At 24.6% G+C, this 13,957-nt stretch overlaps 1 protein-coding gene across 3 annotated transcripts in view; it reads left to right on the top strand.

The window, feature by feature from the left end:
* LOC112595067 (inaD-like protein) overlaps positions 1-13,662 on the top strand; it is a 34,826-nt gene extending 21,164 nt beyond the window's left edge. For all 3 annotated transcript variants that reach the window (XM_025340157.1, XM_025340159.1, XM_025340158.1), the window contains exons 2-7: positions 1,364-1,529; positions 5,691-6,121; positions 6,492-6,919; positions 9,940-10,583; positions 11,833-11,965; positions 13,220-13,662. In XM_025340157.1, the coding sequence (XP_025195942.1) occupies positions 1,364-1,529; positions 5,691-6,121; positions 6,492-6,919; positions 9,940-10,583; positions 11,833-11,965; positions 13,220-13,280 (1,863 nt within the window). In that variant the 3' untranslated portion in view covers positions 13,281-13,662. The remainder of the gene's footprint in view (positions 1-1,363; positions 1,530-5,690; positions 6,122-6,491; positions 6,920-9,939; positions 10,584-11,832; positions 11,966-13,219) is intronic.
* Positions 13,663-13,957: the final 295 nt, after the last annotated feature.

Raw genomic sequence — 13,957 nt, 5'->3', positions numbered from 1 at the left:
AACTGAAACATATTAATTTTTGATTACAAGTACATTTGACTTAGTTTTTATAACTCTTTTTGCTAAGCATACTATACAGCTATTGCAGGTTCATACTATTGATATATTACTATCTACATAATATATAATATTATATTATATTTAACTAGATAACTGAAAGCATGATCATTGATAGCTAAATATTTTATTTTGAAGTTCAAATAAAGAAGACTTGTATTATAACTTATTTTATCTATATAAGCTTAAAACCGTTAATTTTGGGATAGAATAAGGTTATACAAGGAAAAATATAATTTTGTTATAATTTTAAAATCCATTTGTCAAATCAAAGACAACATATTTTAGTTGAACAATAATTTGTTTTTTTGTTGTTGATATATTTACAATTTCTTGCGATAAGTTAATAATGGTTATCATATTTTATTAGTCTTAGCACACAATAAATTTAATTAAATTTATTCTGTGGTATTGGTTTTTATAAAAATATTTTGATCTATAATTACTTTATAAATTATAGTAATGGTTAATGGGTTTTTTTTTTTTGGAGTAGTGTGGTTTGTTTATAATCTTTATTATTTTACCAATATTAAATGGACAAACGCGGTGTGCCACGCGGTAGAGACATTTCTACGTTTTGTAGTAATGATGTATTTGTTAATGTTTTAAATTTTGTGTAAGTGTTAAAAAATAAGATCCTTACGTACCATATTATTAATTATCTTTGATATTTATACTAATATATTTGTCGTTATAAAACTTATAAGTAAATATTATGCACCACGAATAGGTATATAGATATTTGAAGTCTAATTGAAAAGTTAAAATGTCGTGAATTGATTATTTATGTTTTTTTTTTTATTTGTATTGGCTATTTTATGTATCTGTTAATATGTATTCTCTTATAGTTATATAAATTATAAAGTTCGGTTTGAAAAATACAATGCATATTAATTCAAATGCATTGTAAAGGAATTCAAGTAACATGTTTGTATTATTTACAAACTATACAAACAATTGTATACACATAACGAACAGACGAATAACCATTTGATCAAATAATGCACCATTTTCAGGAACATTTTAGGCTTTTATTGAATGCGAGTTCACGGTTACGTAGGAAAAAATATATAAATACTAAATACGTGTAAAAAAAAAAGCAAATCGACAATAATAATAGTTCAGTTGCGCCGTGGTTTGACACGAATTATTAGACTTTAAATTCAAATTGTATTGGTGGATCGTTGAATTAAAATAATATAAACTTATAAATTTATATTTTGCATTTGATTTAGAACATTGTTGTATTTATTTTATTAGATTCACGGCAGATAATTTTATAATGTATAAAATGTTTTTGTTTTAGTTTATGGTAAGATCGAGGAGCATGAAGTGGTTTCAGAAAAACACCGAAGATGCCGCACCACGGTTGCTTAGTCTCTCGCCAATTCGAAACTACGATTCGGGAGATCCCGATTACTCGGCAGAGAGATATTACCACTTACCATCAGGTCCTAGGAGGTCTAGATTAGGTACGTACATACATATTATATTTTTATTTATTTATACATTTATTAATATAATGCAGTACATATTGTGTGTACTTTATTATATTGTTTTGATTAATATGTTTATGTTTGGTAGTTTAAGCTGTCGACTGTCACGATATATATACTATATATTTACCTAATTACCTACATCTAATGTTTGTTATAACGTAACCGAATATTTCTATTACCCATAGAAGTATTAGGTAGGTACATTATATAAATTGCGATAAAATAATATCATATGTCGTTAATATTATTTTGCTACAATTTAAAAAAATATTTTATTTCACGAACAGTTCTATTAACTCTTAAGTTGTAGATATATCAAAAAATAAACCATATATATTCATGATTATATTAAATTTTATATTATTGATGTATGTGATCTTTTTATCAATATTTTAATAGTCTAATAATATTTTCGAATACGTGTGTAATTTTAGTATTTTATCATTTCAAACAGATCTATGCATTTTATTGATACCTTGTTATATTTACTGGTAAATTTAATACCCAAACATACTATCATGCGCCGAATCAGTACAAGTAAAATAACACCTTTGAATCAGTACATATATTAATAGTTATATCAATACATATACCCTGACAGAGTATTTTGATTTCGATTAACTGCTAAGTCAATACCTCATACAAAATACAGTACGTTTACTGTGAATTATTAGACATTTAGTCTTAAAAGTTCTGCATTCAAATTGCAGTTTTTCTTCAGATCTTGGTATGAATCGTATTAGCAAATAACTCAGAAGTGTATGATAACTTAGAATTTTATAAACATTAATACTTATATTCTCCTACTTGTAATTAAAATTATACACATTTTGACTTTTACGTGTTTTGAACAATAAACGAATTTTTAAGGTTAGTAGCTACAAATAGTTTTATCATTTATTATGAGTAGGTATACTAAATTTATATATATAATATAACCATGAACGTTCGTGAGAATCAGGTCATACATTTCGACATCCATATACACGAGCGGAGAAGCGCCTACGTCAGTACACAGAGATTTCAACAGCAGTGTTTATGATATAATATAATATGATGTATATGATATACCTACATACCCATAAAGGTTGATGTCCATAGAAATATACTAATCAGCTATTGTTTAATAAGCTATGAACCAATACTCAATAATTGTAAGCCGTATGATAAGAACATGATTGAAAGTTGAGTAATTCTAAATCATAGAATACTGATACTAGGTATATGGTATTTTGGTAGGTATTTTAGTTGGTTCATGTGATAAAAATATTACTTTTAAGTATCAGACTTTTATAGTTATGTCATTTTTTTCATTCAAAACTCAAAGGTGATGATATAATTTGTTATGTATTTATAATATGCATTAGTAAATATATTTCTTAAAAGAACTTAAAATAAAAAATATAATTTTAGTTACAATGTAGATCAATAAATATAATATATTGATATATATATTTTTTTCTATTATCATTAAAGCTTCAACAGCAAAAATAAATCACTTATAATAAAAAGTTATATTTATAGATGCATTATATTTTATATTCTTATTTAAGATCGCAAGTAGCCGGACATCCCGACCCGTCGCGCGTTAGCGATATGGTTAAGTGTAGGTATGCTATTCACGTACTTATTTCAGAGATAACAATATCAAATATAATACGCGTTAATATTAAATATTTTAATATTATTTATTTTTTATTAACGTATTCCAAATTTATTTTTACTTTCTATATTAAAATTTATTTCAGAATTATTAAAAATACAATTAACAATTTAAATTTGTTCTTGAAGAATAATATTTTTTTATATTATTCATATCAAATATTTTGTTTCAGTAATAAATAACTATAATTGATTGTTGAAAATTTGATTATAAACAAATATTTAAATAATATCTATTGGTTTTATAATGATTTGTGTTTTTTTTATTTATTATTATCTATTATTTATATTTTAATGATTTATAAGATTATTGCCTTTAAGTGACCTAAACAAACTAATTAATTATCTATATTTATGATAAACAAAATTTAAGTATATTTTATAAATTTTGTATTATTGGCTGATATCATTATACATACCTATATAGTTAATGTAATTTTAATTTAATTATGTAATTTGTATTTTTTAGGAAAGTAGGAACGACTATTCTTTTTTTATACAGAATATTAATTAAAAAAATGTCTATTTTAAAAAATACTCTCACAGTGTGATAATTTGTAGCATAAAATTAAATACGAGAAACTATGTTTAGTTAACTAAACTAAGCCACTATAATCTTCAAAAATTTTTTTTACTATATTGTACAAATATACGACATAAATAATGCTTTTAAAATTCTAGAAACGTTTTTTTTAAGTTTCATGCTGTTTGACATTTGTTTACGTTAATACTTGATACTGTAATGTAGATTTATCGACTAATATCAAAAATTCTTGGTAAGAATAAAATATAATATTCTTTTGTTTCCTTCCATTCTTGGGTTTTAAATACTTACGTTTTCTGTTAACTCAACATTTTTGTGAATTTAATTTATTTTCATTACTCTAATAATTTGAATAATACTTGATTGTAGGTTTACCTTAAAAATTTCTATTTGATTTTTAGTATTTACTCGTATTATTTTTGATTTGGAATTAAAATTCCTATGTTAAAAATGATGATGGAAATTAACTATAAAATTATATAACTTAATATGATTTTGATTTATTTTAAAATAATTTATTTTGGCTAACATTTAATATTATTAAAATAATAAAATGTCACAATAATTAGTTATTATTATGCATACCATATTTACATGACGTCACGCCCATTAGGGGAATGTAGTATTCGGCATTCGATTGGAATGTTGATTTCGATTAACACCTGTTTTTTCACTATTTTGACCTCATATGACCAGAGATTGAAGAATAATTTTGCATTCGTTTATCCTAGGTCAGGTTAATTTTTTTAAACAACTATATTTTAAGAAAAATGTTATATTTATGTCATAGGTACTTCAAATAAATAATAATTAATATATATATGTGCAACATTGATGCAATTATTCGCAGAGTATTTTAATATTTGTTTTTTACATAAATATTTAAACAATATTTATAAATAAGTATTTGATTAATTTCGAATAACAATATTTTTTATATATTCTATTAAAGAGATAAGGACTTATAAAATAATTGTTTGAATATTTATTATTTATTAAATTAACGCTTTTATTTATAATTTATTAGATGTATATAATAAGTAAATATTATAATAATATAAATATAGTAGTACAGAAAAATGTATGGGGCAAATTCAGAAAACCATATTGTTTTAAACTAAACAAATTTAAACAAAATAAAAATTTTCGAATCACATTATTTTTATAATTGTTTTCATATTGGATATCACGACATTTAAATAGGGTTTGTCATACAACTTTCTATATAAGCTTTTATGTGATTATACATTATTTAAGTACAGCAGGTATAACAATTATTTTCTTGTTATTACTTTAGTATAAAAACCTCAATACTGAAATTAAAAATTTCTCTTTGGATTTCTTGCATACTTACCTACATCACAAGTGATTAATAATTTTTTATAATTATATACATTGATTTATTACTTATACATAATTATTATTTTATGTATACCTACATTCTGAATATTAGCAATTTAATATGTTTTTCATTTTTTTCCAAATAAAAATACAAATTTTAGGTTTTATTTTTTAGATTATTTTAATAATATTGACCAATTCTATTACGTTATTAATATAAAAATATTTTTTTTTGGAAAATCGATAACTTATTTTAACATTTTAAAAAGTCATCAGGATATATTTGTGGCTCTAACTACTAAGACGTATAAGTACTCTCATAAATAATAAGTTTACACCTCTTACCTCTATAAAGTTTATCACTTTTATTTCCTTGGATATTTCCGTTTTATTAAAAGGTTCTCTGTAGTATAATTTTATTATTAGAATATTGGAAAACAAATGATTACTGAACAATGATAACTTTTGACTAATCTCAATTACATTAGTGGATTAATTTAATATGTGGCATTATTTTAATGAAGTTTTAAAAATGATAATTTATACTAATTTGTTTTATTTATGTTTTTAATTTTTTTTTTCTATAGACGCCTCTCCATTACGACTAGAGAGGTCCGAGTATAATCGAGACATAAATTGCTATAATGTCCGAAACCGAACAATTGTGATGCATAGTGCACGTAACAAACAAACCAAAGAAAAACGAAATCCCCTGTTGGACCAAGTTAAACATACAGGTCTTACACATTTCAAACCAAACACAACAATTAAAAACTATCACGAGGACAAGATCTGTACAAATGACGTTCATCGTGATGGTATTGATGGTGCAGATGACGAAGATGGTGGCGATGAAGACATTTCAACAATATCTGGTAGATTGAAGGCTATTTCAGACAGATATTTAAAATCGTCTACTCATAGATTTTTAGCTAAATTTTATAAGAATTCTCCTATCAAAACCGATAAATCAACTGAAACAGAAGAACCAAATTTAGACGAAAACAAAATAAATAAGGTTAGTAATAAATAATAATAATATTGATAATTTTTCAATACTGTTTCATAGTATATTTTAATAAATAAATACAAATTGCTTTAGATCATGATATAAAAAAAAAAAAATTAAAAAAAAAAAATTGAGTTATATATTAATTATACTGTTAATATACTCTTATAATATTTTATAAATTTATTGAAAAGTAAAACGTAAATACTACAAATGTTCAAATTACAGTTTGGTCTTTGGTATTTCAATGTATTTTTGTCTTGAATTTCGTATTTTTGCTGTAACTTATAAGAAAAATCCACTTATAATTTTTAATTTCATTTAAGAATGTCAATTGATTTAAATATTTTTTATACATAGTTTGACTAATTTTGTGTAGGTTAAATTAAGAAGTTTTTCTTATGGTACGTTACCCGGCTTGGACGAATTTCGGAAGAGAATAGCCGAAACAACGACAGAAAAAACAAACTGTACACCGGAAGATGACGATAGCGGCATATTATTGAATGATCCTCCAATCGATTCAGTCAATGGAATCACAGAAAATAGTACACAAGATTACTGTTTTAGGAGCGCTTCTCAGTATGGCATAAAACGACATTATGCACTTAGTTTACCTCCTAATAACAATAATCAATCATCAAACATATTGCCACCGAGGGTCAGTAGAAATAAGGAATATAGAGTGGTCCAATTAAATAGGGATTATCCAGAACAGGTTCTAGGTGTTCGAATTAAAGAAATACGGTCGGAGAACAGTTTTGGCTATGTGGTCGTCAATATTGTATCGGGAGGAGTGGCTGATCGGTAAATATGTATTTAGTATTTTGTGATTATAGCTGGCCCAATTGTCCATATAATGTTATTGTGGTTTATAATTTTTATACTTGGTCAAGAAAAACTGATTATGATAAAAAATATTATTACCGGAAGCTATCATATAAAATGTGATTAAAAATATGTGTCAGTTTAAATGTATGTAGGATAAATAAATATATATATATTTTTTTAAAGGATTTTATTGTTATTAATAGAATAAAAAAAACTAGGCATACATCAAAGATTGAGTATTATAATTGTTTTTCATTGGACGTCTTGAAAAAAATAAATAAATTAGATTTAAAAATATTTTAAACCAAACAACATTATATACATAATAGGTATATTTATTAGTAGGTCAGTACTCCATGAATATGTCAATGATATATTTTTTTATGAGTAAACGTATAATAGTTAATGTTATCACTCGTTACCTATATAAGTAGTTGAATTAAAATTAACAGTTTATTATTTTATATATGAACCTATTATAACTTTCTCTTTGTGTAAAATTAATATAATAATGTTAGAAACCTACCTACATTTTTAAATTTGAATATTTTAATAAAATGTTAAACACGAGGAGTTGACGAGGATGGCAAAATGTTGTACATTTAAAACTGTCACGATTTATTTAAAACATAAAAATATCATATAAACGTATGTTTTTGAAAATTATTGTCAGATTATATCAATTAAATACTAACTCAATTAGTTAACTGTAAAATATTATATATTTTTTCTTATTTTACAAATCTTATATATCTAAATAATGCCAACAATGACCTATGTACTTGAGTTTATGAGGGTACTTGAAATAATTAATAAAATCATAATAAACATAATTATACAAATCATTGTAATATTTAATGATTATTTTTATTGTTGAAAATGTATTTTAAAACTTTTTATATATATATTTTTTACAACTTAAATTGTATTTAATTTAATTAAGTCATAGGCCTGAGTGGGTTATTAATTATATCATTCTAGTTATCTTTTACTATAAGTGTTAAATACTAATAAATTATATATGTGTATACTATATAATAAATATGTAACTAAATGAGTTCTTAGTATACCGATATACTATACACATTTTTTAATAATTTTGCATCATAAACATTTTTAAAACATAAAGTAAAATTTACAGATTGCTACTTAAAACGAGTTAATTTATGTAAATTAAAAATTAAAGAGAATAAATACATTCAATTTGTGAAAAGAAAGGAAATTCCCATATGCTTTATACAATTTTTATTCTCATAGATATGATTTACTTTGCTTTAAAATAATTATTATAGATACTAAGTATTTATTTAATTTTTATATTTAATGGCAATTATTATTTTGTACTACATTTGTATCTTATATTTAAAACAACTTTTAGTTAATTATAATTTTATTAATATTCTTATCAAAATGCATTTTAACCAAATAGGCGATAAAAGTTTATTTTTATATGTGGATTAAAACTATATACATTTTTGGTTTACAACATGATTATTTTATATTTATCTTTTTTGAATAATATTTTTAAATATTGTAAATTAATTATTAAAAATAACTTACTAATGATAAAAATTAAAATGCAGTACTATTGTGTTTAATTGATTATCATTTTTGATGCAACGTGTAGTTCAATTACAAATTTAGCATTAGATTTTAGATAGGAACTGTATTGCCGATTAAGCATTACAATAATTATTATATAATATATATAATGAATATCCCACTAAAAAATTCTTAAATTAAGACCACTTTACGCTCTTAAGAATTTATTTGTAATATATGTATATATGTTGCGATTCCGGTTGAGGACACTTAGCCTGTAGGAATCTTATTAAAAATGGATTACACATTATTAAAAGTAAAATTAGGTACAAAAATGGTGACTGATCAAATTACAAAACCAGAATTGAAAACATATCTAAATAATTCACGAAGCATAATAATATTATGTAATAATTGGGCCAATCGACTTAAATAAAACATCGTTGTCATGACGCACGCACATCATCTATTCATAATGTTATCCCCCTAGGTATAACTACATAGTTTTCAACGACCTGTATACGTCATATATGATATAATCTTTAAATATATAAAAAACAGCCTTTTTTTATATTCCCATTTTATGATGATATTATTTAACATTTTTCCAATTTCTTTTCGCAGAGTTGTACCAAATACTCTTACGAGCGATCATTATATTTTCGTTTTATTTATAATTCAGCTACTGCTAATATTTAGTACTTGATAAAATTAAATAAAAATTTGAGAAAGCACAAACTACACATGGGCAAAGTCGGGTAATTTAGCTAGTATTTATATTTAATATAATAAAACATACATTAATTCGTGGGGTTATTAAAATTTTTCGACATTGGTAAAAATCATGGTTCTTTAACGTGATTCAGCGTCAGTATTTTAACGCGATATATCTAGAAAATCTGGGAGTTTTTTATATTATATTATTTAATATTTATTACTTGATTAGTATATTTATAAATTTTAGGAATAGATCGCGAGTTATGTATAATATGATACATAAATTAATTGAACATGATATTTCTTTTTACCTTTCACAGTCGACAATTTTGGCTCGTTTGTTCTCCTTAACTTCCTTGCTCGATGGTCACGCGCATCTGTCGTAAGTGGCGGCTTAAATATAATATAGTTTTTATTTATGATTTTAAGACTAGATAGGGAAAGGTCATTCAAGATTATAGGACACAAGTAGGATAATTTTAAGATAACTGGTTGTTTTGTTTAAATTTTCTTTTGTATTATTTTTGTAGTTTTCTTTACTATACAATATAGACATATTATAAGCTTATAATATTATGTTAAATAATGTTTGTGTTAATAATTAGATTAAAAAAAAATTGTTCCTTAAAAGTTATAAACTATAATAACTACGAATACCACCAATATTTTTTGTTATAAATACAGTTTTTCACAACGTAAATGATTATTTTCATAGTTTGTGATTTTGCTTTACACAGGACCAGTGATCTGGAAGTAGGCGACCAAATAGTAAACGTCAACGGTCGTCGTCTGGCTGGACTGGATGCAACCGATGCTAACCGTTTGCTCAACGACGGGTGTAGCTCGGTACACCTTCTGGTTACTAGAAGTGACCCAGACTATCGATCTGTAAATGCAGCCGATCGACCGTTGGCGGCGAGGATGCCCGAGACGTCTGTGGACTACGACCATAGTGGAAGTTCCCAAGCGCCACCCATCCAAAAATACAACAAGAACGGACAAACGTTGGTGTACATAACTCCACCATCACATTCGCGATTAGCCGCAAAGAGCAATACCAATGTTTCCACTGTGTATCTTAAGGGCGGTGGCAGTGATGGTTTAAGTGGTAACGGTTACGGTGATTGTGGTGCGGACGGTGGTAGTGGCGCCCAAGAGGATTATACTGGCACAGATTGCACGACATTTTGCACATTGCCACGGCGGCCGAAGTCGACGGTCTGTACATTCCACACTTTCGTGCTTGAAAAGGGTCCGGGTAAAAAAGGTTTGGGATTCACGATCGTCGGAGGAAAAGATTCGCCGAAAGGAGCCATGGGAATATTTATCAAAAGTATTTTAGACAACGGTCAGGCTGCGGAAGACGGTAGATTAAAACCTGGTAAATATATGAGTTAAGATTTTGCAGTATATCTCCAATAAAAACACTTAAAAAATATGCAAAGCAAACAATAACTTAAAACGTCGCCAACATTAATTAAGAAAAATAAATTTTAAGACGTATCTAATTATCTATACTATACTATTTTTTTTTAATTCTTAATTTATTTATTTTAAACTTTTTTTAATTTTAATTTTCTTTGAATTTAATTTATTATATCATTATACATGGCATATGACTATTTAAGTTTATAGTTTGTTAAAAAAATATTTGAAAATAAAATGTATGGTCCACGATAATTGATAATACAAGAAAAAAGTTGTAAACTTAATTTAAAAATCGTTTTAAAATTTGATGGTATTAATGAATTTATAGCAGACATAGTTTCGTGTATCTTATATTAGACTGATAAAAAAAAAATACCAAAAAAATATGAAATTTATAATTATTTTACTATGTATAATATATATTGATATTCTCTTTCAGTACATTGCTTATTAAGGGGAGCGATTGTATTAATAGTTATAGGTTCTAATAAAATAAGTTATTTTTATAGGTACATTTAATAACTATAATATTATAAATTCATAAATATTTATAAAAACATTAAACCAATATTTTTTCTAAGTTTGTTTTCTTACGTTTTTACTTCTATTATAATCGACTATCGACTGTATGCATTTTTAAATTTCTGATGATGAGGCATCCCTTCTATAAATAAAAAATGTGATATTATCAGTAGTCGGTCATAATATTTATTATAATGTAATTTTATCGTTTTATATAACTTTATTAAATATTAATAATTAATAATTGTCGAATCATTATTATAATAGTATCATATAATTTACTCAGTCCACATAAATGTAGATAGTCAAAAATGTGTCATACCGTTAACATTATTTATGTTTTTATTTAAATAATATTATGAATTTATGAATGAATAAGAATTATATACGCGTTCAATTAAATAACATTTTCCTTTATACACGTATGTTTTAGGGTATATAAAATATAGTTAGGGATGTTGGTTTATCAACTAGATAGAGAAAATATAGCTATGGTTTATCTGGTATTTTGGAAATTCCTTGGAAATGAGTTGCGCACATCGATGTAATTTAATTCAGTCAATGATTATATAATATAAATTTCTGAACTTGTGTAATTATTTATTATTTTTTCTTGTTTTGTTGTTTTAATCTACTCTTATTAAAACATATAGTCACTGATCACTTATTTATTATTACAGGAGACGAAATACTGGCAGTTAATGGAAATGTTTGTCACGACTTGACTCATTCAGAAGCAATAACACTGTTCAAATCGTTTAAAAGCGGTTCTATTGCTCTACATATTTGTCGTAGATCTAAAACGTCAAATAGGTAAATATTTTTGATATAAATAATATGTTTATGGTTTATAGTTCAGCTACAAAATGTCTTCCTATGTTATACGTAAAATTTCTGAATAATATTAAAAAATAATGCAAATGATGAAAGATTTTTCTAAAAAAGCTTTTCTAGGCGAATAATCTTTTAAAATGAAATGAATTGTATTATAATTATTATACCAATGTAGCTGTGTTTTTATATTTAATTTATAACACTATTATACTACTTTAAATTAAAACGATGTATACACTTTCACTAAAATTTATTTTCAATTAAATTTATTTCGTACCTCGAGGCTTTAACAACAAAATTATTAGCCATTCAAAAACAATTTTTACATGTTATTTATAAGTTTTACTTTGATAGTGTATGCGTGGTTTGATCTGTCTACGTTATACTTTGCTTGAAACTTGTTTTCCATCATTTTTTATATTCAATAATTCCGTAGATCGCGTAACTTTTTAGAAATTTCGAAAAGTTCTAGTTTTTTTATTGTTAGATGAATATATCCTGCAATTGCTTTAAGTCTATAAATTTTTATTATCTTTGATTGTGTCATTAATTACAGTCATAGTTTTGACGCAGAATAGCATGTTTAATAGTGAACGCTTTGAGTAATATGATTTGTATTTGAGTTGGCTCGGACGTTTCCTCTTATTCGTTTTAATTTTAACTTTTTAGTTTAGGTTTATAAAACATTAAAACCAAAATAAGATTGCATACATTTTGAATATTATTTTAATTTGACATACTAAAATTACTAATTACTAATTTTTAAAAATAACTTTAACGACATTGTATGAAAAAAATACAAATTTTTATAAGGTGACTTATATCATGTACAATTATAATAATTCTTAAAGTAATTTAGTGTAAAGGTGGATTTACTAATTTTACATTGGTTTAAGTTAATAACAAAAATCACAATATTTTTTTTTGTAGTGATGTATTAAATATAAAAAAAATAATTTTATCTAAATGACTATTTATAGTTAAAACCAATAAATGTTATAACTTATTATAATATTTTAAACATTTTATAAATGGGTCCTTATTTCTTATTTATATATATAAGTACTTTAAAAACCAACAGTTGACATGTTTTATTCCTAAAGTATTTTTATTTAAGCAGTTATGTTATTATTATTGTAGCTTATAGTCATAACATAGAAAGCCATCGTGTTTTTACGCTCTTGATTTTTTATTTTTATTATTTTTTAATTGTATGATGACTTGTTTTTTCAGAACTACTAAAACCAAGTCATGTTCGAATCTATTGAATGATGACAATGCAAGATCGGATTAAGAGCAGTGATGTTTTTTTTTTTATTTTTTTTTTTATGGTTCCAATCGTTACAGTCTAGTCTTTGGCGTCAATTAGAAATTATGTTATTTTTTTTGGTTAACCCACGACCACACAAAATATGTAAAATTTTGATTTACATTACGCCATAATGATATTTAAATACCATGTCTTACATCTCATCATATAATTGAGTAGCCATAATTTTTGTGTATCTCTTTATAACCTTTAAAATACTTAAGAAAATCGATATTAATTAATGTACAACGTAATTAATTCGGTTATTTAGTTCCTATAATTATTCAAAAATTTACGAATATCTAGAAAATGTCTAAAAAAACTATTACAGTAATTCATTGTTTTTCAAGATAAAACATACCTACCTATTTATTGTTTTATTCTATCAGATAAATTAAATAACAAAACTATTGTATCTTTTGATAAGTACTAAATACTACCGAGTACTGATAGCTGTATACTAAAATGTTGTTTTTGTTCTATGTTGTTGAATTAAAGATTCATATTTAATATTTTAACTAGATTATATTATGTTTGTGAATGCTTCTGCTTGAAAAAATCAAACCATTTGTAGTGTATATTATTTACAGATATATGTACATTATGTACTTATAGATTTAGTATTTAAATACAATTGAGAAGTTATGATTTATACACATTTA

Source organism: Melanaphis sacchari, unplaced genomic scaffold (assembly GCF_002803265.2).
Source record: "Melanaphis sacchari strain LSU unplaced genomic scaffold, SCAv2.0 Contig24_pilon_pilon, whole genome shotgun sequence".
NCBI lineage: Eukaryota > Metazoa > Arthropoda > Insecta > Hemiptera > Aphididae > Melanaphis > Melanaphis sacchari.
Note: the sequence above shows the minus strand (reverse complement) of the source record. Positions and strands in the feature narration are given on the sequence as shown.